The 26677-nt window shown below is 40.8% G+C and overlaps 4 protein-coding genes across 5 annotated transcripts in view; 1 reads left to right on the top strand and 3 right to left on the bottom strand.

Moving 5' to 3' along the window:
* Positions 1 to 437: 437 nt before the first annotated feature.
* On the bottom strand, positions 438 to 26498 carry LOC121695453 (leucine-rich repeat and death domain-containing protein 1-like). Its single transcript, XM_042076311.1, has 8 exons — positions 26494 to 26498; positions 20578 to 20583; positions 2641 to 3525; positions 2190 to 2388; positions 1831 to 1992; positions 1328 to 1448; positions 966 to 1043; positions 438 to 723 (listed from the first exon to the last, which is right to left on the bottom strand). The coding sequence occupies exons 3-8, from the start codon at positions 3505 to 3507 to the stop codon at positions 543 to 545; spliced, it is 1608 nt and encodes a 535-aa protein (XP_041932245.1). The 5' UTR covers positions 3508 to 3525; positions 20578 to 20583; positions 26494 to 26498; the 3' UTR covers positions 438 to 542.
* Positions 7380 to 9193, bottom strand: LOC121695462 (IgGFc-binding protein-like). The gene is made up of 4 exons (XM_042076334.1): positions 9054 to 9193; positions 8532 to 8818; positions 7862 to 8441; positions 7380 to 7663 (listed from the first exon to the last, which is right to left on the bottom strand). Exons 1-4 carry the CDS (start codon positions 9136 to 9138, stop codon positions 7473 to 7475), a joined length of 1143 nt encoding a protein of 380 aa, XP_041932268.1. The 5' UTR covers positions 9139 to 9193; the 3' UTR covers positions 7380 to 7472.
* Positions 11865 to 22940, bottom strand: krit1 (KRIT1 ankyrin repeat containing). The gene is made up of 17 exons (XM_042076297.1): positions 22559 to 22940; positions 21440 to 21592; positions 21066 to 21222; positions 20496 to 20588; positions 20105 to 20234; positions 19423 to 19666; positions 19066 to 19181; positions 18495 to 18650; positions 17906 to 18062; positions 16913 to 17020; positions 16418 to 16574; positions 15853 to 16004; positions 14018 to 14184; positions 13314 to 13401; positions 12964 to 13170; positions 12681 to 12797; positions 11865 to 12193 (listed from the first exon to the last, which is right to left on the bottom strand). Exons 2-17 carry the CDS (start codon positions 21536 to 21538, stop codon positions 12104 to 12106), a joined length of 2238 nt encoding a protein of 745 aa, XP_041932231.1. The 5' UTR covers positions 21539 to 21592; positions 22559 to 22940; the 3' UTR covers positions 11865 to 12103.
* ankib1a (ankyrin repeat and IBR domain containing 1a) overlaps positions 23392 to 26677 on the top strand; it is a 28868-nt gene continuing 25582 nt past the window's right edge. Inside the window, exon 1 of one of the 2 annotated variants that reach the window (XM_042076266.1) lies at positions 23392 to 23599. The gene's annotated coding sequence lies outside the window, so the exon portion shown is untranslated. The remainder of the gene's footprint in view (positions 23600 to 26677) is intronic. The other variant, XM_042076265.1, reaches the window with a different exon arrangement.

The following is a 26677-nucleotide window of genomic DNA, read 5'->3' as shown; positions in this document are numbered from 1 at the left end:
TAGTATGAGATGATATAGTATAGATGATGGTGTGTTGGCTATCTGAACAGTCTCAGACTGGATAACTTAAAATGCAGACATTGCAAGTTGTAAGCCTACAATTTATTGACTATTTACATTTGTAATGGGGTTCTTTTCAGGGACATGTTATTTAAGAACTTTTCATAAACTTACCATTTCTGTTTACACTTTAGTTACTGTTCATACCTTCTGACCTCCAAATGGGACAATTTTCACCAAATACACATCATTCTACTTCAAAGACACAGTAGGCATGCAGACACAGTATAAGTTAATATTAACCATAACATAATTTCATATTTGGGATTTTGAAAAGGCAATAGGAAAGGTCAACATGAATGTAAAGGTTAAGTTATCAATTGTGGATTGGATTAACATGACTATACAGCTGGTCAAATAGAAATAAAATTCATGACTACATTCTTCGTTTTATATGAAGTGGTATACTGTATAACATGTAACTGACAAGGTGATGATGATCAATCAGCACTCAGTTGAATGTGTTCTCTAGACAATAGCCTTCACAGACGTATAGCTTTGGCGTAGATCTTTATGGCCTGCACTTGGGCAGAAAGACTATGAAACCCTGCTAGGACCAGCCCCCTGACTAACTGGTCTGCTATGACCGCAGGCTTTGCAGCAGGGTAAAATACATCCCTCCACAGGTTCAAAGCCGCCATGGTCTTTTCTTTGATGGAGAAGCTGCATAGAGTAAGGAGGGAAGAACACAGTGTAGTATGAACAGTAGGCTACATTAAGTGAGTCATTAGTTCGAATGTAGTAAATTTACGAATGTCGTAAATGTGGCATAGGCTATGAGAAAATAGCAGACTACAAGCAGACTACAACCTATTTCCATATTAAAATGACTATTTTGGCTATTGGCTATTGTTGTGAATAAGAAATAATTGTATTCATTAAGGTATACACAGAGGTTTACTAACCTGGCTGACCCCAGATCACTTCTCAAATCAGGTTTGGAGACCCTCCACTCCAATTGATGTTTTAAAAGCAGCTGCTTACTCAATTCCAAAGAAAATATACATCCATAGTTTAGCACAGATGGGCAGAAAGATTGGCAGCGCAGCCATTGGTTGTGTTAAATAGTGCTGCTAACTGTACTCCTCTGTCTGTCATATAAAGCCTGCCCCATGCTGGATTAGCAGTTGTCATTGGTTCCTTGATTTTTGGTGATTTGAAAATCGGTTCTAGTGGGAGGGTCTCCAGACGGACCCTCAGAGCGAATTCAAATTTGCTAACAGGTTTGTCTGGGTTCACCCAGGCTAGAAGTTTACTAGTATCTTACCTTTTATTCTCTTGTGTCAGTATCAACTCAGGAGGAACATGAAGCCTCTCACAGAAATGTTTAAAGTCCACCTCTGGAACATTATTTGCCAGAAATCGAAACATTTTTTGCAATATGTGCTCTGTAGTGAAAAACATTCATTAAACAGTTAGCCTCGAAAATCCCGGCACTGGTTTTGTTACAGTGCCCCCCTCCTCCCCCCTGTACTGTACATCAATTATATTCACCATAGCATAAAGCCCCATAGTCATTGTTGAGAATTTATTTGTTAGAAGAATAAGTTAAGATTAATAAGTTAAAATGAATAATAATAGTTCATGTGTCAAATACATGTTAAAAACAGACTATATGTCGTTATATAAAAAAATATATATATACATATAATATTGTAATTGTATCAATACATTTGTTTACAGTAAAGATCTACATTTGTTTGTTGGTACTTCTGGAAACTTGGCATGTGGATTATATGGTTTGGATCGAATTGGTAGGCTTGAACCTACCATTCCACGTAAGCTCACAACTGAGGTAACATCCAATTGGCAATGCCTGCTGTCCGTCATAGGTCTCTTTGGGAGGGCCTGTAAGAGGGTTACCCTCCAACTTTAACAGCTTCAAAGATTTCATCTGAGCCAGGTTAGATGGAAGCCCCTGCAACAAGTTGCCTACAGAAATGCACATATACAGAGTGAGTGCAAATATATGCCACCACATAGGTTTCTTGTCTTGTTTGCAATGGGGGGGCTGAATTTTCTACCTAAACACAGATAATCAGGAACAATCTATACAACACTGCTATTTCTCAGCTCTACAATAGACTGTTGTCTCTGTGCTGAAGCCCTCAGCGCTGCGACTTGAGTACCTTGCAGGTCAATGTGCTGCAGGTTTTGCAGGGAGATCACAAACTGAGGTAGACATGTCAGCAAGTTATTCCTGCCAATGAGCTTAGTGAGACGCCTCAGGTCGCCCAAAGCTTCTGGAATATCCTTTACTTCGTTGTCTGAAAAATCCAGTTCCTTTAGATTTTGGAATTTGTGTAGAGACTCAGGGAGTGAGGTGAACTATGGAAACATGCATATCACATATCATTATTAATGTTAATGATTATGTCTATATGATTTCATATATAATATAGATATGACCTATATAATAATATATCATTTAAATGCATGATGCTACTTTAGCATAATGTATGTACAAAATGATAAGCATTTATTGTTAATTATGAAGAATAAGGCTACTGTAATGTACTGATAGGTGTTCTTGGTCAATGTAACACATTATGAACTTCACTAAAGATTTTAAATCGTTACCTTGTTGCCTATTTTGTTACTTATGGATAGTCTCTGAAGGCATCTGATGTCACATATTGCTTCAGGAAATGAGATGAACTGGTTACTGGAAAGATTGAGTTCTCTGAGGTCTTTTAGACACCTGATGTTAGAGGAGATGTTTCTGATCTGGTTTTCTGACAGATTCAGCCTCTTCAAGGTCTTCAGAAAGCACAGGTCAGGTGGGAGCTCCTTCAGCTGGTTATTGTGCAGTAGTAAGACCTGGATACTTTTGAGACCAGTGATTCCCTCTGGGAGGCCTTGAAGGGCATTGCCACTAAGATCCAAATGAGTAAGTTTGTCAAGCTGATAGAGGCACTTCGGTAGAGAGTTGAAATGGTTTTCACTGAGGTTGAGGTGCTGTAGAGTGCACATTTCACCAACGTCTGGAGGAAGCTTTGATATGAAATTCTTACTCATGTTCAGACATTGTAAAGAATGCATTGAATACAACTCAGAGGGAAAGGCACGGAGATGATTGCAACTGAGATCAACATTGGTTAATTCACACAGACTGAGTCCATCAACAAGGAATTGAACCAAAAGATTCTCTGCACACCCCAACACAGACAGTCTCTTTAAAGAATTGATTCCTTTTGGTAGTGTCTCAATCTGATTTCCACTGATATGCAGTTCCACAAGACAAGTCAATGCCCCAATGGTCCTGGGGAGCTTGGAAAGAAGATTTTGGTTCACAGAGAAGTAAAGAAGTTTGGAGCAAGCACTGATCTTGTCTGGCAGTACTTTGATTTTGTTTCTGCATATTTTCAAAACTTTTAAGTTCTCCAGTTTTCCCACGTCATCAGGTATTACCGTCAGCTGGTTGCCAGATAGGTTTAGAATTTCCATATTGGCAAGGTTGAAGAGCTGTGGAGGTAAAGAGGTCAACCTGTTGTCGCAGAGAGACAGCTCTTTGAGATTTATCATCTGTGAAATCTTCTGTGGTAAAGTCACAATCTTGTTTCCTGAAATATTTAGCTGAATAAGATATTGTAGTTGGCACACGATAGAAGGAAGGACTGTCATCTTATTTCTCTCCAAATTCAATGTTTTTATGTTGACCAAGTTTCCAAAAGATTCAGGCAGGGAACTCAAACGGTTGTCATTCAGGGAAACAACCTCTAAGGTGGTTACATTTCCAAATGAGTTTGGTAGACTATCAAGATTGTTGTTACTAGCGTGAAACTGTTTCATGTTCTTCAGATTACATATCTCCTCTGGAAGTGTCCCAATTTGATTGTCACTAATATTGAGTGCTTTGAGACTACTACCTAACATCTGCAGTGATGAAGGGAGTGATGTGAGCTTGTTTCCCTGCACTGATAGGATTTCCAAATGTGTCATATTACCTATTTCTCTGGGGAGAGATTTAAGATCATTGTTAGCAACAGAAATATACTTCACATTACTGCCATGCAGTAGCTTCACAGGGACATGTTTCAATCTCTTGCTCTCCAGAAGTAAAGAGGAGTTTTGACAGATCTCCATTTTAAATAAGTCCTCAGTCATGATGATTTCAGCAAGCCCCCGTGTTGCCTGCAAGCAATATATTAGAACAGCTTTGAATAGAAGTACAAATAGTATACAATACATAGCAGTGTGTAGGCCTACAAAAAATAACATATTACAAAAAAACATAGGTTATAGGCCTAGCCTAGAGAGCAATAAGCTAACGTTGGCTGCTCGCAATGTCTGGTCAATGGGCTACGAATTTATATGGCGATATTTAATCGAAAATAACTGGCTTACGAGTATCTTGTCAGTTAAGTCTCCAGCGGAGCAGTCTCAGCCTGTTACAGCCTGTTGTTTAGATTTAATAGCCTAAGTTAAAAGTTTGTTTTTCATTCTGAACCGGTAAACTCTGCGACTGAAGTTAGCTTCTAGGCTACATTGTAACTTTGAGGCTATCAAAACAATGTTACCATGGTTACGACAGTAAATAGAGCATCTGAACCAGAGAGTTAAAGCGGAGCGAGAGGCGCAAACGTTCGACAATTTCCGTGTTCGATTATTGCAAGGGGGAGGGGGGGGAAACCCCCTTTATGCAGACCAGAGTAAGCCCTCGCTGCACTAATGTCAATGGAGACTTGTGGAATTTTACCATTAAATTGGTCATTATGTCTTTCTGGATTTGTTGAGGGTTTATTGGAAAATTGTGTCATAATCTGTAAGCTGCTACTGGAAGAAACTGGAATCCATGCATTTCCACTGAATCACTATTGAAAAAGCTGTTGGTAGCATCGGCTAGCGCCAGATTTTGGAGTGCAGGGGACAAGCCGAGATGGGCTATGAGACATACGTTCACACTCGGTATCATGTTTCAATACACTTTAGGTCAATATCACACTGGAATTCTCCTTTAAGTAGTACTTTACAAGAACCTATGAGCTATAACGTAAAGTTCATCAGATTGAGGTGAATGACTACATATGGGCTGATTATAACAGGTAGTAGTAATCTGGCCCTTCAAACCCCAAATGAGTAATGTGATGCATAAAGGACCCCTGAAGAGTTTTTACCTTAAAATAAAGTTAATGGCATTTTGAGCAGGTCTTATCGCTTTGAAAGTTTACTGTTCAGGTAGGAACAGAGAAACAGACAACAGAATTATGTTGCTTTCTTATTGTAGTGTATCATATTATCAAGATGACAAGTTACTTAGTTGCCTGCTGTGATGAAAATAGGTTCACCAGCACTCACCAAAACACACCACTCCACTCGTGTATTTGATGCCAGACAGGCTCATATCATGCTGTTCTATATGCATGCCTATGAATTTACATTTTTGACCAAATCTGCTGTTATGTTCTATTCCCTAAGAATATTAGGCTAACTTGGCCAGACTCCCTCTTACAATGTAAAATTAAAATTGAAAAGAATAAACTGCTGTACAATAGATAGACAGGGCACCCCATTTCTGCCCTTTGAAGGTTGATTACCCAAACTTTAATTTGTATATACTTATCTTTGCACACAATACTCTGTGGGTATTTTGGTATGATAATATTGTTGTTTTTTTTACAACTTTGAGTTAATACTGATTATGCCAATGTTTTTTGTAGGGCCAGGGTCTGGTAGGCCTACCACTGAATGTGTAAACTGGCCTGACACTGAAGGACAGTGTATTTACCCTGGCTGTAAATAACTAATATAATAAATTGTTTTCACACGTTTTTGTGTGTTTAGTTATGTGTAGTAATTCCTATAGATTATGTCTCAGAATAACATATCACATGTGCATGAGGGCAATGACAGGATGCCATCTGTTCAGAGTTAGGACATACACAGGCGTGTAACATGGGCTATTTATTGCACAGACATTTGTGTTGTAGGCTGTGGGTCAATCTGATGTAGGCTATGTTGCTGCCTGGGCTAACATGCTATTGGATCATGTTTAACCCATAGACTGTAATGTCAACCTAGCAACCACCATAGCAACCAACATGATTACCCTAGCAACCAACATAGCAACCAGTTCCCAGGCGTTCCATTTATCCCCCACCTCCCACCAAGATTCTAAGTCATTTTATGCAGTCATATAATATTATACACCATTTGAAAGCTTGGACTCTTCTCTTGGAATCTATACATGACAACATATTTATGTGTAGCACCCACCGGTGCTTCCCTACCCTCTAGCCTTGTGTATATATAACCTTAGAAAGAAGTAGATGTAGCATATTGGGTCTTGAAATGTCCACAATAATTCATAGTAGTAGTAGTCCATCTTGTAGTCCATCTTATACACACCAATTGAACCAACATACATTTTCAAAAATAGATATTTGTGTGTAATTATTCCATATTTTGGGTAGTCATTCCATATTACCCCTGACATACAATCCAAATGCAAGCATGAAACTTCAGAGTGTTACCTTTCATTTGAGATCAAGATTATGGTTCTACACAAAGGGGTTCATATGGGGAAAAGGGAGTTTCCATTGGGCATTTTACAAAACGCATGAGCATACTTTTGCAAATGATGGTCTAAAAATACTCATGTGTTCTATACATTCTATATTGATCTACTTTTACACATAGTTTCACAAGACCTGGTGCTAGGGCTTAGTTGTGTTTCAAACTCATATCAAGTGACCTAGAGGGCTGAAATGTGGTCAATTCAGAGATACTTGTTATCCGACAGAAAGAAAAAACAATATTCTAGCCTCTGTAAGTCTGTGTCAGTACTTCACACAGTTATTTTGATTATTTCTCAGCTTTCCAAAGATGTCAAGCATGTGATTATAGGCCAACTAGATGGTAACAGTGGCAATCACCACCATAATGTCATCCTAGCAACCACCATAGCAACCAACATGATTATTCTAGCAACCAGTATAGCTACCACTTTATTTTGCATAGCAACCACCATGTCTACCCTAGCAACACCATTAACTATCTCTGCATTATCTGTTTTAACTCTGTATAATATTTAACATTGGAATTGCATTTCTAGTTAGTGACTAAACCTGTCAAAAGATGTTTAGAAAGAAGTCAAAATAGCATAAAAATGGAAATGCTCAAGTAAGTAGACCTAGTATCAAAGTTTAATAAACAGATCTAACTCATCATTCATTTATCCACTCATATGCGAGTGAAATCAAATATGTAAGAATATTTTTGATTCTACCACTGTGTGAGGCTGTAGTAGGCTAGGCCTGCAAATGTAACTGATTAGCTAGCCCGCTGCATATAAAAGAAACTGAGAAAGGACAAGCAGCTGTGAAATAGTACCTTATTTATTCAAGTACAATATTTGATGCAGCATTCATTTTCTTCTTATATAATCAAATATATAAATATAAGAAAATGTTTTATTCAACTAATTTGTTGTCTAAGCAGAGCTTAGTTTTGCTGATACATTTGTTGCCACTGCGTATGTAGCCCTCATCACAGATACAAGTCTGAACACAAGGGATGTCACATGTTGTGTTGCCAAGACACGTGGGTTGGCATGCATCTCCACACTGTTCAAAATGGCTGTTCGCTGGACAGTTAGGATCAGCTGTAAAACAGCAACAGAATTGTCATTCAGTACAAGAAACATTGACTGAAGGATTTTAAATGCTGGTTCATAATCTCATAACTCCCAAGAATTAGTTTGAGCTTTCTGTGTTTTTAAGGACATTTTCACTGTTCAGATACCCCCCCCCCCCCCAAATTATATTTATCAACCTGCAAGATCAACCTGAAGGATACTCACCACATCGTGCCAGGTGTCTCCAGTTATGGACTTTGATCCCAGCTCTCTGGCAGGCATCCGTATACACCTGCAGTATCCTGCACAGGTAGTCCTTCAGTCCGCCGCCCCTGCAGTGGTCAAACTTGCACATGTCAAAAAAGATACTGGGGTCGATGAGGGCATGGCAGTCCCTGAACTGGAAGTCCAGAATGGGTGTCATCACACCACAGAACATATCGGCTGCCATACGCTTGCCAAAGCTGCACTCTGTGCATTCGCCTGTGCACTCGTCCTGGCAGTAGTCTTCACCCTCTACGCTTGGAACCATCCAGCTCCGACCCAATTCAGTGACACTTTTAGTCAGAGTGCCATTGGACAAGGCGAGGTCGTCTTCCTTGTTTCCGTTGAAATTGCCACACAGACCACAGACTTTTCCCATGAAGCCACTGGGCATGGTCACTGCCACATACTCTTCCCAGTCGTACTGCACGGTCATCCCAAAGTCCACCCACAGCACCACTGAAAGACCACTCTGCGCCATCTTGATTGTTCCCAGGGTGTTGGTGAATGAGACTGGCAGAACCCACACCTGACCATTGACCTGAAACAACCAGTTTGTTCATGTGACGAGTTTAGCATGTATATGATTGAGAATGCAACAAAACAAAATAGCAACTGCTTTGGTACTTACTGTTATTCTGCCAAGTTGTGACCGAACCATTTGGATCTTGAAGCCGTAGATGTTGATGGTGACCTCACTGACTGCAGTGAGCCGAGAATTAGGCAAGACCTTGTTTGTGACATCAACCTCAAAGGGGGGATGGTGATAGTCTATATCACAGTTCTTGCTCATGGTGTAGGTGCAGTTTCCCATGAAGTTGTAGAAATAGCCATCAAACGTGCGGAAATGAGGGTCACCCATGGCCCAGCAAGTTCCTGTCTGGGTGGGGAAAACAGCAGGCCCTGCAGAGCTGTGCCCTAAACAGAGACATTTAGACTTAAATGTAGGAATTTGCGATTACAGAAATTAGTGAATCAGTTTCCAAAATTTACACATTAATAACATGAAAGGTTATGCAAGAATCTCATGATAGTTTACACATTGTGGCTCAGATTGTCTATGGGATGCACATGCAAATTGTTTTTGCAACTTGTATAACAAGAGTGTTGATATTTGTAATGAAAACAACAATTAGAACATATTCAGGCTTACCACAGAGGAGCAGAGGGACGATGATACTAAAAATGGCTTTCGTGTCCATGGCTTCAGTCTGAAAACAGAGACGGTGATGGATCATAAGGAAATACTATTCAACTATTTATACTATTCAACCAATACTAACAGATGGTAAAAGTCTAAAACCACTTAGAGCAAAATATATGTAATAACTCGAGCCAGTGATATTAATAAGAATGCCTTTACCTTAGCTTGGTGAGTGAAGTGATGGGAACTAGGTGAGTGTGCCTTAAATTCTGTCGGATTTCCAGTCGGTAACCAATCAGCAATTTGCCAGCAAGGTTATGTAAGTATAACTATCAAATGCTAATATATATTCATCTCAGATTACATTGTTAACATATATCAATGGCTATTCTATCAACACCCTGATGGGAAAATGTGAAAGGTGAAGGAAAAGGTGAAGGAAAGGTGACGCAGATTAACCATTTTGTCATATCAAACACTGATTACTGGAATATGTACTGGACTGAGTTGGTTTCTCGGCAGCTACTTGGCAACCTTGGTGTCCTTAGTTGAACTGATTCCACACTATGATTGAACAGAATATTACTAATTATGGACCCCCATAATCGTATGTTGTGAATGCCACACATTTGATGTGATGTAGTGCTGGCCTATCATATGGTGGTAAGGATTCAACAAAAGTACTGATGAACAGTTACTGATGGACAATGAAAATAACTCATGAATGAGCAACTACAATGGATTTTGATTAATTGCTACTTATCTTATATGGGTCTTATCTTGTATAGGAAGCTGCCATGGTTACCATGTTGATAAGTTCCTGTTTTACATTTCCTTATCTGATTAGCACTTGAAAGCATAAGGTCAAGTGTCCCGTGACCTCAGAAATGAGACACATTTCCACTCTATGACTCATTCAGAAATACAGTTAATGAGACAGGTGTTAAACACAACAAGCATGCTTTTGGAATTCACACACTTTTTGATAAGGTGCAGACTGTAAAAGTTATGTCAAACATTTTGCATGGCACGTTTTACTCGTTGTTGGTATGCCTACTGAGCTTAAAAAATAGGCTGACAGTACTGTAGACCAGGGGTTCCCAAACTTTTCCACGACAAGGCCCCCCAAATACAACTAGGTTCTGGCCAAGGACCCCCTTGATGTGTTACTAAACCCATCAACAATACTACGGCAAATGTAAAAATACATTAAGCTAATCCTAATAATTATTTTAGCCACAAGCACTTTGCGATGGAGCATACCGTGTGTAAAAATTGCATTTGGGGCTTTCTGCTATATGAGAGCTATCACTCTACTATTATTCCCAATTATTATCATGGAAAATATAATGTTCAGATATGCGACAAATTATTATAATGGCATTGTATTTTTCAAATGTATTTATTTGTTGCTTTTATTTTTCCATCCAACTTGCTGAGGCCCCCCTGGCACCCCCTCCTGGCCCCCACTTTGAAAACCACTGCAGTAGACTATTGATATATTTCAAATAAAATTGTAATAAAGAGAGCATGGAGTCTCTGACATTAAAACTACTTTGGGTCATCCCATGCCAGAAAACCAACAATTTGGAAAAAATCCTGTACCACCCCTTGTCAAGAACTTGCTTAATTTATCAAACTTTATAAGTGTATTGTGCTTTGATGAAGGGTTGAATTTTTATCCACATTTTGTTGGACATGAGGAACATTCATCCACTATGTAGATAAATAAACTATAAACTTTACAGAAATGTAAACTTTACTTCAGTACAAATATTATTTATAGGTTAGGAAAAAGTCTGCAGTCACCATCAATATTGCACTGTTACTGCCATACCAACAAACCCTTTCTCTTTGACTTTGTGATGATGTGATGAAGTTGGATGGTTTGCCATGAGGCCATTGGAAGCATACTAAATAGGAGCCATAAGGGCAGCCCAGGCAGAGGGACCCCAGACATGGGTCTCACACTAGGGTCTGAGGAGCAATCTGGGATGTGTGGGAGGCCTGTGTGGGATGCACTTCCTGAAGAGGTGGTGTGATGGGGTCACCGCGGTTGTGTATATGTGCAGACAGCAATACCAACAAGCCTAGTCAGGGGGCAGGTTTGATATGCCATAAAACCGGGTTCAAGGCCTGGCAGAATGACTTCCCTCAGCATTCACAACAAATGGACAATAAATGTGCCTTTTGAAATCTAAAATGTGCTTCAAAATCAAATTAAAATAACGTTAATTGAAGCAGTCATGCCACAAACCTTAGATAAAACTTAAGAGTTTTTCAGCATTGCAGCTAATTAGGATGACATGATTTGGGGAAAAGATCTAATTGTTATTTTTTTGACAGATAATGCAATTTGATTTGTTATATAATTTTTGAAAGTCAAGCTTTAGTTCAATATTAAAAATGTGGCTTTAACTTCGGCCACTTCTGATTGGTGAGTATGCCTAGTACATAGGAAACACAGCACTCCTTTTAAGTTAGCTTCACTGTCTTGTCACAAGGAGTATGACATGAATAAAAAAATAATAGATGAGAAGATTAACCATTGGTATAGAGTTGTGAGCTGCACATTTAATTGCAGCCTTTGCAATTAGCAAATTTCATTAGTTCAAATTGTGATTTCGATTAAAAATCGATTACTTGTGCAGCTCTACAGCTCATTGTTAATATGCATATTTCACCCTTTAGATTCTAAAGATGTGTCGCATAGTAATGCTTGCATCATTTTAGACCTTTACTACATCTCCAGAAATAAAAAACAAAATAAAGCAGGCTTCTATATCAGTTAGTGGATATATTATTCATTTTAATAAAACAGAACCATTAAATACACATATTTACATTCCATGGAAAAATATTACAATGAAAACAAGCCATTTGTAATGCTTAGAAACAAACAAAAAAAACTAACATGACATGAATAGTACTGGGTATTACATTTCAGCATTATTGTTTTTGGAGTATAAGTAAAAAAAAAAGTGACATAAAAGTAAATAAGCAACAATTTTATAAAAATACAAAGTAAAACACACAACACACATCATGAAGCTCTGGGGTTAACCGTAAGCATATTTGTCTGCAGAAAGTCTGTCGTTTGGAACGATTTGCCCACTCAACTTCATCAGCAGCTTCACTATAAGGCCAGCCTGAAACAATGAAAAGGCATTCTCATCAATCAATAGAAATTCCGCATCGTTTCTTTGCCCTTGGCTGACAGTCTCTTTATAGTACTGCCTTTGTTCTATTGTACGTCTCCTTCTGAATTGTATCAGGACATAGTGACATTGGGTGTGTGTAAGCCCAAGGCTAAAAAACATTTGCTTGGGGCACTGTGGCGCAACAGGCTACAGCCCATACCATGTACGGATCCAAGTGCCCACGGGGACCCAGGTGCGAATCCGACCTGCGGCCAATTCCCGATCCCACCCCATCTCTCTCCCACCTGCTTCCTGTCCATCGTCATTGTCCAATCCGAATAAAGGCAAAAAGCCCAAAAAAATATACTACTACTAAAAAAAAAACATTTGCCCTGAGACAGTGGTGCTGTACAGGGAGGCTGATTACCGCATGACAATGCTCCAATCTCAGAGCGCTGTGGAGCACTACTTTCATGGTCCTCATCGCTGAACTCACCTGTTTGGTGTGCACAATGAAGTTCATCTTGTTCTGGACGCTATGGATCTGGAAGTACAGGTCAGCTTGACCCAACTGCCACATGAATGACCCGTATTCCAGACTGATAAGCAGCACCTTAAAACCAACCACCAAAAAAAAAAAAAACGCACACACACAGTAAGGTACAGTTTTTTCCACAAAACAGAAAAGCACTGCAACTTTAGATACAGATTAGGTATTTCAAATCCATTGGCCAAACTGATAGATGAATGAAGAAACAACATGAATGTCATGTTGGTACCTTGGTCTCCATATTCATAAGATGCAGGCCTCTGGTATTGACCCCAACGTAGACACGGATGACCTTGTGGTTGCTGGAGCTGGCCTTGGTGTAGACCTGTCCCGTGAAGAAGGCCGCCCCATAGGTGGGGATGTCCCAGCAGTTCTGCAGGAAGAGGCGCTGCAGGTGGTGCATCTCCTTACTTACACCCTCACTAGTGCTCAGATTCTACACAGGAACACCGGGAACAGAAGCCATCTCAATCACAATAATAACCAACACAAAGACATGTTGGATCACTGATTGGTGCTTTTGGAAGTGTTCTACATTGTGACTGGGATACAGCGGTGTGTATGTGATGAGCACCTCACCTTGTACTCGTGGAGAATTCTGTTGGTCCAGTGATGGGCTTTGCTCTTGACTTTAGATATGGGCACAATGGACTTGAGATTTTCCTCACTGTTCATAAACACCCAGACAAATAAAGTAAGCGGTACACTTTGTAGGTAACTAAATGAGTATACCTTATTTATATGGAACTCAGACTCAACCATTAAATTATACATTATATTATTACATAACCTGTATAATTACCAAGATCGTCTCTGCAAAACTCTTTGCAATAAATGCAGTGTTTGTGCGCATGTGTAAAGACTTGTGTTAACTATTTGGGTCTTAATACTCCATGAGGGGGGACTATCGAGCCCTGTGGTCAGCCATTTTGGCCCTGAAAGGAAATAAATATATGTGTACGCACACAGTTTGGAACTACTTCAAGAATCTCCATAGAGTGCTGCTATACACTAGGTGCCTGACTAGTATAATCATTCTGTTGTTTTTTATGTTTTAAATTATTACTTTTTTACACTTTTAAATGATTGCCCTTTTATGCTTTTATGTGTGTTTTATGTTTTTTTCTTCTTCTTTTATTTATTCTTTACTTTTTAGAACTATTACCCTTCTATGCTTTTATCAGCTATTCCTGTTTGCTTTTGTTTATGTAATGCACATTAAATGACCTCTGTGTATGAAATGCGCTATATAAATAAAGTTGATTTGATTTGACTTGACTTACTTGAGGAAGCCCTGTTTGTGCTTCTTGCTCTCGTAGTTGCCATAGATGATCTGCAGCAGCAGGCTGGCGAGGGTGATGAGCTTGCTGTCTGGAGACGGGTAGAAGCCCTTCAGGAGGCAGTGCCTGGCTTCGTCAAACAGGATCAGGATGGACAGTGGATCCTCCACCTGCAACCAGACCACAAGGCTCAGGGCCCATCGCGACACGAAGAGAGAAAGTGACCCAGATTGTCCTGGGATGTACGATGAGTAAATAAGTGAAATCCACCAACTTGAGGGTGAAGTTCAAGAGCATGTGGTTTTACGTGTTTTATGTCAGGGTGCCAGTTTGGGGAGGGGGGGGGTCTGAACTGTCTGTAGTCTGAACGTGGCTTATGTGTCTTTTCACCAGTTTCCCTAGCTGAGCCACAAAATACTTTATCATGTCAGGTTAGCGCCCTCTTATGGAATTGTAAGAAATTTCAACAGCCTTTTACTGTGTCGGTAGTACCTGCACCTACAACCATGTTGCCAGGAGCACACAGAGTAATTTTATTAACAGGATTTCATAAGTGAATAGGACCCCAATAATGCAAATGAATGTATCACATATTGTCAATGTGTCTTCCCTGAATGTTGGGTGGCAAAGCATATTCTGAGAAAGACCATCATATATGTATTTATGTATTTAGGGGTAATAGAGATAAAAAAAATAAACAAATAAGCCACTTCTGGTAAACAACCTTATGTCTGTCAGTTCAAGTAGAGTGTGATGGGACTTTGTTTGCGTCAGTCACTCCTGTCATCTCCTGAGGTTAAGTACCAATTATATAGCCATAAAGCTTTCACAGATATTTATTCTGTTCTCCTATTGTTCACACACGTACACAGTGTGCAAAATCATTATAAAAAATGTAATTTCCGTCACTTGTTTATCACCATAGTGACCATGCCAGCAGCGGAAGTTTTCACCCTGCCGATTGATGATGGATGACCAATTTGATGATTTCCAGAAGCCGAGTCCCAACATCTACAACACAGGGTCATAGATGGAGCCACTTGAAAGCCTAGTGCGAACAGGCTGACTGAAAAAACATCCTATGCCAGTTTCTTACCTTAATATAACAGCTTTGTAGTCATTCTGATGGTGAATTTGTGGTAGGGAGAACCGCATGCCTCCAGCAGCCTTTAGCCTACCCGTCTACAGTGAACCATGCAACTTGCACTCCCCCGACCCAGAGAATCACAAATTGCTTTCCAGCAATTGTGCAATAGCCTACTATTTGTATGAACTCATGTAATATTACTTTGTCAGTCAACATGGCTCTTTGGAAATTATATTTGCCGGTTTATAAACAAATCCACGTGTGTCATGTCCTGGGGGTAGGGTGTTTGTATTTACGACAGTTGTGTAAAATACAAATACTCCGCAACTGACTCCACAACCTGAAACTGCACTGGATACCGTTAGTATCATCACTATTGAAAAGTTGTATCCAGCACCACGGTCAAATTCAGAATAGTAAAAAACTTGAATTGTAATGTTGCTGAGAAAATTGCCCACAAGCTTCACATGACCAAAAGTGCTCTTCACTTGAGGTGGGGGATGAGGGTGGCAAGTTCCTGCCCAGTGTGTGTGTGTTTGTGTGCGTCTCCGTGTGTGTATTTATTTATAGACCCTTTCATCAATAAAAACAAAAACAATGCTTGAACGTTCTATTTGGGCCCCAATCTACTTGCTCTGCATTAAGATAACATATGGAATGTTAAAAAGGAAGCCTTGTGGGGCCAACTATGATGCTGATAATGGAACTCTCTTGAAAGGGTCCATATGTGCATGATGGAGCACAGGCGCACCTTCTTCTCGATGTCCAGAGGCAGCCGGACGTCTCTCCTGAGGAAGAGCAGAGGATGCTCCCTCTGCGGGTCCAGAACCGTCAGGTCCGTCACAATCTCGTTCCAGATTCGCAGGTGCTGCAGGGGCTTGTGGTAAGGCTTCAGCTGGAGACCTGCAGAAAACATTCAAACACACTTTTCAGTCTACATACAAGCAAACAAATAACACACACACACACACACACACACAAGATCCTAAACAAATGCAAGATGTGATCAGAAGCACCATAAAATCTGATAATCTAAAACATTACACTACATGCTACACAGTGGTGTGTGAAATCTCAATGTAATCATTCAAATTACAGTGATCCTTGCATCCAATGGAATATGACAACATGCCATGAGTATAATAAAGGCCTCCTAAGATTTTTTTTGTTGAAAAAAGAGTATACAAATTTCATCTGGGCATCATTTGTAATTTGTAAATGCATTATTTTCAATAATCAAGTAGATAGTGGGGGCCTTTAAACAGAAGATGGTGCTGTTGTGTCACTCTGGGGACAGCAGGCTCGTGTCCACTCACTGAGGTTCTCGGAGCAGATCCAGATGGTGAAGTACTGCTGGGTGTCCTGCGAGAGGCGCATGCCCTCCATGATCTGCTGGACGGACGTGTTGTTGCCGTGCTTCAGCTCCACCGAGCGGTACGAGCCGTCCATGCGGTAGATCCGCACCTTCTCATACTGGCACAACAAAAGCAGTAGAGCGCCATTACCACACCACCACAAAATGATGCTAACCAGCACATGACCTATATTTAACCAATAACAACTACTGGGCGTGTGCACTGCCCTCACACACGGACATGGAAGCACAACAGCATGGAGAATTCCGCTGAAATTTCCTAGAACCAGGAATCTTGGGAATCTTGGAACAACTGGAGACTGGTGGGAGGGAGGACTTCATGTACTGTACTTATTCTTGCTTCTTCCCTGGCAGCTTCATCAGTATTTTGCCCACAGCTTCTAAGAGACATAAGTGCATGCTATCCAAATGACAGGGTTAGGGCCTGCCCACTGACCGGTCTGCTGTTGGCTTCCTGCAGGAGTTTGACCGTCTCCTCCCAATCGTTCTGCTTGTTCTCCTCACACAGCTGCAAAGGAGACCTCTTCTGCTGGTCCTCAATGTGCTGCAGATGGAGACAGACTCAGAGTCAGATGTCAATGCAAAAGTGACAACAAAAGAAAATGACGATAAATGACTACATATATCCAACACTCAAAATGAGAGTTTAATGTGTTGTTAAAGAAAACAGTGAATACAAACTAAAGCTAGCATGTCAACTTTATTCATCGCAAGCTTCTAATATTCACTGATTTTCAATCATAGTCCTAGCTAGCGATGTAACAGTATGAAAATGTTGTTACTGAGTAAATGTGATTCCTTTATTCTGGTGCATTTTAAGGTGGCCTATTGCTACTGGAGAAGGGTATATTTTCATTCACATTCATAGGCCTACATCCTGACTGCATGAACAAACCTGGCTGAGCTGAGCATTCTTAATTCATAACGTACATGTTACCGTGGCATTGTGTGTTGTCCTGTTCACATTTTCCTTGGTCATGTTTAATTGGCTATGTGCTTATAGATTAACTTGCCCTACCATGACTTGATGATGATGATCATGACGCGCACATAAAAAGACGTAGAGTGGCTACATGATACAGCGCACGTTTTGCGATGAAAATGTTCCGCCTTTTAAAAGCAGGTGTAACCTAATCCGAATCGTGGTTAAATCCATGCATTAGACCAAAGAATCAGTAGGGTACCAGTTTTGTTTCATTTAACCAGGCCTATATCAAAAGTAGGCTCGGATGAAGCTGGGAAGGACTAAACACACGGTTTCCACCCCGTGGTAATCAACCGTGATAATTATGATATTTGAAATGAAAACGGTAATTGTTATAGTCAACATTTTTAACGTGGTTTACCGTTACACTGGTAATCGTTACATCCCTAGTCCCAGCACTGGGATGCTTGTGTGGGTCATGTGGACTGGATCATGTGGTCTTACCCGGTCTATCTCTGGGTGCTGAAGGAGGAGCTGGACGATCTCTTTATGACCCCCTAATGCGGCAAAGTGTAGAGGAGAGCTGAGCTGGCCATTCAGCAGGTTGGGGTTACAGTTCCCTTTCTCTAGAAGCAGCTTTGTGGCCTCCACCTTCCCATACCTACAATGGAATCGAAGCTTTGTTTTGTGTTTCGCGTACAGCCATTGAAGACAAAAAGTACTTTTGACACTTGCTGTCAAGTCAAAACGATCCATCTAATGCATTTGGTTAAGAACGAAATCAGAAATGTGAAATTACCACAATTCCACAGTGTATTATACGATTAGTAATACTACCACTATCTGTGGCAGAGGTTGTGTTAAACTTTTTCATTGTATTAAATCTGTCATGGTCAATTGTGTCCCCTGTCAAAATGAAGGATAGACTGATTTTTCTGTCATTATTTAAAAAAAAATCGGTTAATGACGGAAAATATTCAGTTAACGCAACCTCTGATCTGTGGGTAGTTTTTTTTTTTAATACATGGTCTACATCTGCAATGTTTATTACTGTTCCACACGCTTTTGTGGTCCTGGCTGAGCAATTACCCACCAGCAGGCGTAGTGAATGGGGGCCCAGTGGTCGCTGTCCAGTTGTTTGACGGAGAGGCGACTTTCCGGAAGTTTGGACAGCAGCTCCGTCAGCAGCTCTGTGTCGCCCTCACAGGCACTCCGGTGCAGGGGGAAGTCGTCCACCCACTGACGCTCCCTGTGGCCACACACAGACACCAGGATTCAGTGCATTACATATTAACCAATACTGCGAAATACATGATAGATTACAGCAGGTTAGGGGCTTATCGACTTTCCACTAAGTGTATCATAAACTCCTGGTCTGGCAATGACTCTAGGAATTCCAGTGGAGTTGTTAGAAATATTAAATAAACACTGTGAGATCTTGGCAGGGTTTCTATCAACACGTATTATATTTGTGTGGCAGAGCTTGTGAATGAAAAATGCCAGGATAGTAAGCAAAACAAACTGCTTATATAGCTACTGACAGAAAAGTGGATTAAACAGAGTTGAGATGATGTAATTGTTTTCTTTTGACAGGCAGGCTTGTTTGAACCTGCTGTTGTTGTATGTGTGATTTAAAAGAGGGAGTTAAAGGAGAAGTCCCCTACTTGTCCTCAGTCACACTGCTCATGCTGTGCTGCCACTTCTCCCTCTTGGGGATCTGGATCTTGGAGTAGTCGGGAGCTCCCAAGCCAAAGTAGGGATTGATGATGACTTTATCCACCTGTAAGGTCACATTCACAAGTCTGTATCACTCGACCAAACCCAGAGGGAAAATGTTGGCTATCAAATATAACTTTGCCAAGGGCGAATGTAATATAAATCAAAAGAAAAATATGGAGGGAAAGAGACAGGCTAAGGACAAAAGAGTAGTGAGGGAGAAAAAGAGAGAAAGTGAGAGTGAGAATGAGTTGAAGGGCAATGAGATGGGACAGAGAGTAGAGGGACAAGGCCTGCATCCTCACCCTGTTGGTGTACTGCAGGTCGGAGCCGTAGAGCGGGTTGAAGACGCACATGTCGGCCTTCTCCAGCGACATCATCTTGCTCTTGATCTCCAGCGCCGTGTAGCCCATGTGCAGTGGGCCGTCACTCTGCCAGCTCTCGGGCGCGTACGCCGGGTTGCTCACGTTGGTCTTGATGCGGTCCAGGGGCGCCGGGCGGAAGAGAGCCGCGATGGCGTGAGGCACCGTGTGCTGCTCTGCCATCCATCTGCAGCGTGGACGACAAAGAGGCGAGGAGAGACGAGAAAGAATGAGAAGAGAGGAGTGAAAAAAGAGGTGGTGAGGGGAAGAGGACTAATAACTGTTTTAGCTTGAAACACCAAAAGCTCCGTTTTTAAAAGATTAAGTTGAAGGTGCCAATCTTTCATCCGACTGAAATATCCTTAAGACAGGCTGAAAATCCGATGGGATTCTATGAAATGTATTTCTAGACACCCCAAAATACAAAACTGACAAAAAAGTTCTGTTGTCAGCAATAGTCAAGGGACACAATTGGGTAAGATGGGCACAGTTCGAACAGAGCATCATAACTCTATGACTAAAGTAATTACAAATTATCTGGCAAAAGATGCTGATGACCTGAACCTACACAAGTTTGGACCTTGAAAGGCAAACACATTCTCGAACCCACTGGGGGGAGACTTACTTGTCAAGTGCCAGAAGCATCTTGGAGGTGATGGGTGAGAAGTGGGTGCTGGTCTCGCTGCACACACGCATGATGTCCTGCAGGCAGTAGAAATTCGGACTGCCGGGATGGTAGTTGGGTTTACTGTTGTCTTTGGTTAAAAAGTGGGAAAGACAACAGGTCTGAGGTTGTGGCGGCTTTTGTTTGTGCCCACTTCATATGTGGATGGTGCACAAATGTAATCTAATATTCCCTTTGGAGTCTATGATTAATTCAAATCAAATTGTAAATGCATTCAAGATCCTACTGCTAGTCTAGCTAAGTATTACACAGCTATCAAAATTTCAGCATCAGCAACAGTACTTTATGAGTTATAAGAATACTGTTGGAATACTATGAATGTGCTTCCAACCTTTCATGTTGATTGGCACAATAAACAGAGAAGCCTCCTTTCCTTCTCGGTCCCCATCCAAGGGGAACTTCTTCATATGCACCACACGCTTTCCTGCAAGGAGAACCACTTTAAGATTCATTCACTCAGGTTTAGCCAACTCATGTCTATGACCCATTTATCAATGGTTATGATAATGGGGTTATGATTGGGGGCAGCCGTGGCCTACGGGTTAGCGCTTCGGAATTGTAACCGGAGGGTTGCCGGTTCGAACCCCGACCAGTAGGCACGGCTGAAGTGCCCTTGAGCAAGGCACCTAACCCCTCACTGCTCCCCGCTGTTGTTGCAGGCCGGGATTAGTGTGTACTTCACAGTGTTCACAGTGTGCAGTGTGTTTCACTAATTCCCGGATTGGGATAAATGCAGAGACCAAATTTCCCCCACAGGATCAAAAGAGTATATATACTTATACTTATTTCAACAGGCAGCATTCAAATTAACGTGTGATCTATGCATACAGTAAGGCATGTCTACCCACTCCCCTGTCCAGCCCCAGGTATTTTTTGTGAAGTATGACACTCAAGTATTTACCAATCAGTCCCTGGTTATTGGAGATCGGTTTTGTTGTTTCATCAACATAATCCAGGATGGACCTCGCTTTGTCTCCGTTAGGTTGGATCTTAGTTCCAAGCAGAACTTTTTTCTTCTTTTTCTCTTTCCCTTCCAGAGGAACCTCAATTAGGAGGATCTACATGACATACAAACCATTCATCTCAGGTCAGTGATGTAAAATACATGTTACCTTTAGCCTGGGTTCCCCCATGCCATTCATTTCTTGTTCTTCCTTATCAAGATATTAATACTGATTTCAGAAAGCTTTCAGGCCAATCTCTTTGATACCAAAACCTGTTCTCAAATGTATCGTATACTATATAGAAGTCATTGAATCATAGATTAGACTGTACCTCATACGCCTTAGCACGATATTCTTTGGAGGTCAGGCTCACAGTATTTTTCGGACGGATGACTGCAACAAATACGTCTTCCAACTCCTGGTTTCCCATTGTGTTGCTGTTCTTTGAAAGCAGTTGGGGACTCTTCTTGTATTGGCCACATGCCTGCAGTAGTTATATAATAATAATAATAATAATAATAAAAATAATAGTAGTAATAATAATAATAATAATAATAATAATGTTATGGCTTCACTCATTAACATTTAAAGGAACCATATGTAAGATTGTGGCCAAAACTGGTACTGCAATCACTTTTAATTACAAATTACTGTAGAGCGGTGTATCCCCTCCCCCTCCCCCCTGACTCGAGGTTGCCAACCCAGATGCCAAAACACTACTGACTGTGATTAGTAGATAGGTGGAGGGTCAGGCCAAAACAAAACATGCCATGACAAAACACAACAACAACATCAGTTGAGGGCTGCAACTTCACTTTTTAAATGATAATATCCTGGCCGGATTCCTGTTGTCAGTGATATAAGTATTTGAAATGAACATGATTTCTTAATGTCTAGTGACATATCAGGGCCATTTTATGATTAATTGAAATACATTTCTTACATACGGTTCCTTTAAAGTGTCCTATAAGTGTTTTAAGCTGTCTTTATTGTTTATAACTTATAGGCAACAGCAAACACCAATGCAAATCATATGAAATCGCGTGGACTGGTTATTAAAATAATTGAAGTCAGTAAAATCAGATCACGCAATTGCTTTTAAATTAAAATAGCAACGCAATTTATAACATGGCTAACTTGTTTATATTAAGGAAACTCAATGTAGGCGTTTAAGTCACACCCCGGAAATAATTCAGGCGGTGCGTCTACTTGGGAGAAACTTGTTGAATTGAAACGACAATGACAAAATAAACACCACGAGCTAGCGCACCTATTCCAGACTGGATCATTATCACAACGCATATAGGAGAAATTCAAGTTTCAAACAATAATGATTGTTTCTTGTAAGAAGCCAACTTAAGAGCTAGCGAAATACATCCAACTGTGCGGAGCTGGTTAGCACTTTGTGGTCAGCAAAACAAATCGTGTATTATATTTTGTTAGAACTTACCTAAAGTTACTTTGTTGTCATAATGTCAATTAGGCTGCACACTTCCTCGACCATCATGTTATCTAGTGCTCCAAATGAGACGAACTATTGTTACTTCAACTTCTTTGGATGCCCATATTAACTGGTTAAGCTAACTGGAACTTCAGGCAAACCTCTGGCTAGTTTGCTATTTTAGCTACTTCTGTGGCAGTTTTGTTGCTTCACTATACGAGTTCCGGGTTACGACAGTAAAGTTTATTCTAAATATAAATTAGAATTATAGAGAGAAGGTTATTTTAAACACCGACCAACACCTACTCAATAAAATGTATAATAACGGCACGAACATGTAAAGTTAGCTCGGTATCTGTCATTTGATAATCCCAACAGAGCAGCGTCAATAAAGCCCTTTTCCGGTCAGTAGACGTCCCGTTATATTTTGTCAAAATAAAAGTCTACATCAACACTGTATCGGACCAAAGATTGTTAAGGCGCCTTAACAATCTTTGATCAGACTCTGTAGATATTTGTAGTTCTTTGTATCTCTGCTAAATCTTCATATGCATGTAGAACTTTCTAAATCTCATTTTACTTCAAAACATGGCAAAAGTATGAAAAACATTTTAAGATCTAATCAGATGAATTCTGGGCAGTGCAAAAACGAAATCACGATTGGGTCTCGTCTCGCTTGATTGACAGGACACAGACTCAAGCAATGAGTCTAATTTTGAGAAAATTAGAACTTGATTATTACATTAATTTTCAAACAGGATGTGATGGGGGTTTTTTTTGTCCGAGCCAATAGTAAGAAAACCAATCAAATGAGAGTTGCTAGCTGGGGAATTCTTTACGCACACCTACCCACCCCTTGCACGATCTGACAACAGTGTTTCTTCACTGTCAGTACACAGCAGACGCAGTGCTCCGTGCCGCTTGGCACTTCGTTTCAAGGCCAATAAACCATGATGTTATGAGGGTCTGACAAGTCAGGCTGTTGCAAGTCAAGTTGTTAAATGATTCCATTGATGTGTCCATCTGGTGTCCTAGCAAATCGATGATGGGGTATGTATTGCTGGTCGATCTAAGTGAGATGGCTGATTCTTAGGTGCTCAGAAAACAGACGGCATAGCCAACTAACTAGATTGCTGTCACCCCAGTTTATGTAACTGCTTTACATTATTAGTGACAGTGACGTTAATGCATGTATTATTTTAAATAAATGTTAATGTGTCGTATATTGTTCATTTGGTGTGGTTTACAGTCTGGCATCGTGTGACGATGTAACATTAGCTAACGTTAACGTTACTCACTTTTATCGCACAATATTCTTGATAGATAGCTGTAACTTACTATAGAATAGATATAGTTGGCTCACTTATCCCTCCCTTACTAACATTAAGGCGATATGTAGACTGAAAACCTACTAGTTCAACCAGACTGATAATCTTGCTTGTCTGCCTGCCTAGAAAGCTTTGGCTATATCAGGATGTGTAGCTAATATTGTGTTATTCTGGCGCTCTGTTGGCTACTTGGAAAGATTAACTTGGAAAACAGTCTCTAACAGTTTGGTGCCGTTGCATCGTTGATAAAACTGTCAAAAAGAGATGCTTGTTAGTGTAAAGTTGTCGTTCACTTCACGTGATGGTTGCACAGGTAGCATAATAAGAGTTAGCAGGTAACGGGGTATGAGAGGAAAACTTGAGAGCAGACTAACGTTAACATTAGCTAGCTATTGCTAAGCATGTCAACTAGTAATTGTTTTATTATTCTTCCACTTTCATGATGCAACTGCCTTGACGACACTCATTTTTGCCACTTGTTCAGCATTGTGCAAGTTTTAATTATAAAGGCGGTAGTGAACTGAGCGACAAGTGTTTGCTAGTTAGGTAGCTATGCTTTTCAGTACTGATGTTCGTAGCTAACAGCTAGCTCTAGTCTAGAGTTTAGCCAGCCTAGCTTGCTTCAGGAGCCGGGGATTCGAACAAAGAAAACAAAATGACGAACAGAACAGAACAGACATACTTCCTCTTCAACCAAAGTGAATTATACACAAAAAGGCGTAATGTCCTGATTATTTTGCATCTGCACCTTTATGTTTACAAGTTTCCCCTAGCTCCAGTGAACACAGAATAGACCAGTCCCGTGTGAAATCACTGTTTTGGTACAAAGGATTTTGCTTATGTCAGACACTAACAGGGAAAGTGGAGGCTGTCTGGCATATTTACGCGTAGCCGAGTTGTTGTCTAATAGGCCTGCTCAACGAAGACCAGCGGGGTAGTATTCTGTATTTGTCCTTTGTGCCATATCTTTCTGAACAGCATTTTGTGTTGTTTACAATGTCAAATCACAGCAAATGAGTGGACACTTCCCATAACTTGTTGGCATGCTCCAGCAACAAAACGTGGCTAAACGTGGCATTTCAACCGACCTCACTGATGTGGAGATACAGTCAATTGACCTCCTAGTTACAGTAATTTAATATATTTAATTTTACTTTTGACCTCATTTCCTGAGTAGTTTATCTCACTCAATTTAACAGCATTTTTCAGAACAAGCAGATCTTATGGCAAGATTGGCTGACCAAATCAGACCATTGCATCACATTGATTTACTGTCTCCAGAGTAATACCCCCACCCGGTCTTGCATTTGACACATACATAGGTCAGTTAAATGTGAGCATATTGGCGAGGTTAATTGATGGCACACAGTAAGTCAGCTGACAAGCTCAAAGTCACTAGAGAAAGACTCAGGTCATTTGTGGATGAACTGCACTGACTTCATACTCTTGTTTTTGTGATGATGAGGCCAGTGACAGTAGGCCTCTTGTCCAACAGGAGCAGAAAGCAGTCATTGTGTTGAATCTATGTGACAATTCTGATCTCTCTGCAATGCAAATGGTGTTTGGCAGTTATAAGTTATGGATGAATGGTGGTTATGGACGACTGAGAGTGTGAGTTGCAGGCTCTTTGTGTTGCCAGTTGCTAAATCATCTCTGCTTTGCATGCTGCTGCATTCTCTGGTAATTTGAGATTGAAGCAAAAGTTGCTGGGGAAATGGTGCCAGTTGCCATAGTCCTAATTGTTTTTCCTTTGTGTTCATAATCACAGTGCACATTCAGTGCTACCTCATTTTTGTTAAAGGATTGTTTGTGGGAAGAGCAACGGCTGGTATGTCTTCAGGCCCCTTGAATGAGTGACAGATAGGTGAAGAGCATCATGGGGGGCAGGGTTGCGTCTCCATGAATGGATATAGCAGGGCAGACTATGTGACCTAAAAACTGGCAGACCCTCCCCACCCCCATCCCACCCCACCCCTCCCAAAATGCACCTGCTGTAGTCCAGCCCTGTTTCTCTCACTCAGCCCCGCTTTTAAGTAGATTTATTGGAGCATAAAATGCCCCTGTCTCTGAAGTGTTGTTTTGTTTTTACTATTTGTCTTTACACAAGAGTTCCAGTGGCCAATTTCAGTGGCCCATGCAAGTGCCCAGTGTGAGCTGTGAGCGTCTAGCATCAACAAAAATGCACAACATTTCTTTGAACTGTGTCAGGTGTTGGGTCCTGTGCTGGGTCAAAGTGTGCCAAGTCTTCAATTACTAGATGAATTGTACCTGGAATGGAATTTCCCCTGGCTCTTGTTTGTTTATTTATCTCTACAAGTGTCAGGTTACCGTTAAGAATATTTGTGGGAATGTATTGGGGAGAGATCTTTGCAAAGCACTGTAGGTTTTGACTTATGCATTTTCCAAAGACGAGTCATAAATCAGCATGTGTTTGACCAGATGTCTGCCGACAGTATATCTTGGCCCCCTTGGCATGAAATCAGAGGTTGCCATTGGATCCCTCTGATGGTAATTAGACTGTTAGTCTGAGTGCAGACTTCTGGCAGGACACAGGTCCTCTGGCAGAGGAGGGCTGAGTGGACTTACATCATCATCATCATCATCATCATTACTGACTGTGAACTCCACCGAGTTGCCGAGTGGAATGGTCAGATTTGAAAAGGCAAAAAGGGGCGGGGGGGATAGGACGCAGCCAGGATGTCTGGAAGGCTCTGGCCTGTTGTGTACCGATCTGAATGGTGGCAGAGTGTGGTCCTTGCAAGAAACAAATGAAGATGTTTCATGGGTTGTTAATGCATTT

Source organism: Alosa sapidissima, chromosome 21, assembly GCF_018492685.1.
Source record: "Alosa sapidissima isolate fAloSap1 chromosome 21, fAloSap1.pri, whole genome shotgun sequence".
Classification (NCBI taxonomy): domain Eukaryota; kingdom Metazoa; phylum Chordata; class Actinopteri; order Clupeiformes; family Clupeidae; genus Alosa; species Alosa sapidissima.
This window is presented reverse-complemented; position numbering and strand designations above follow the sequence as displayed.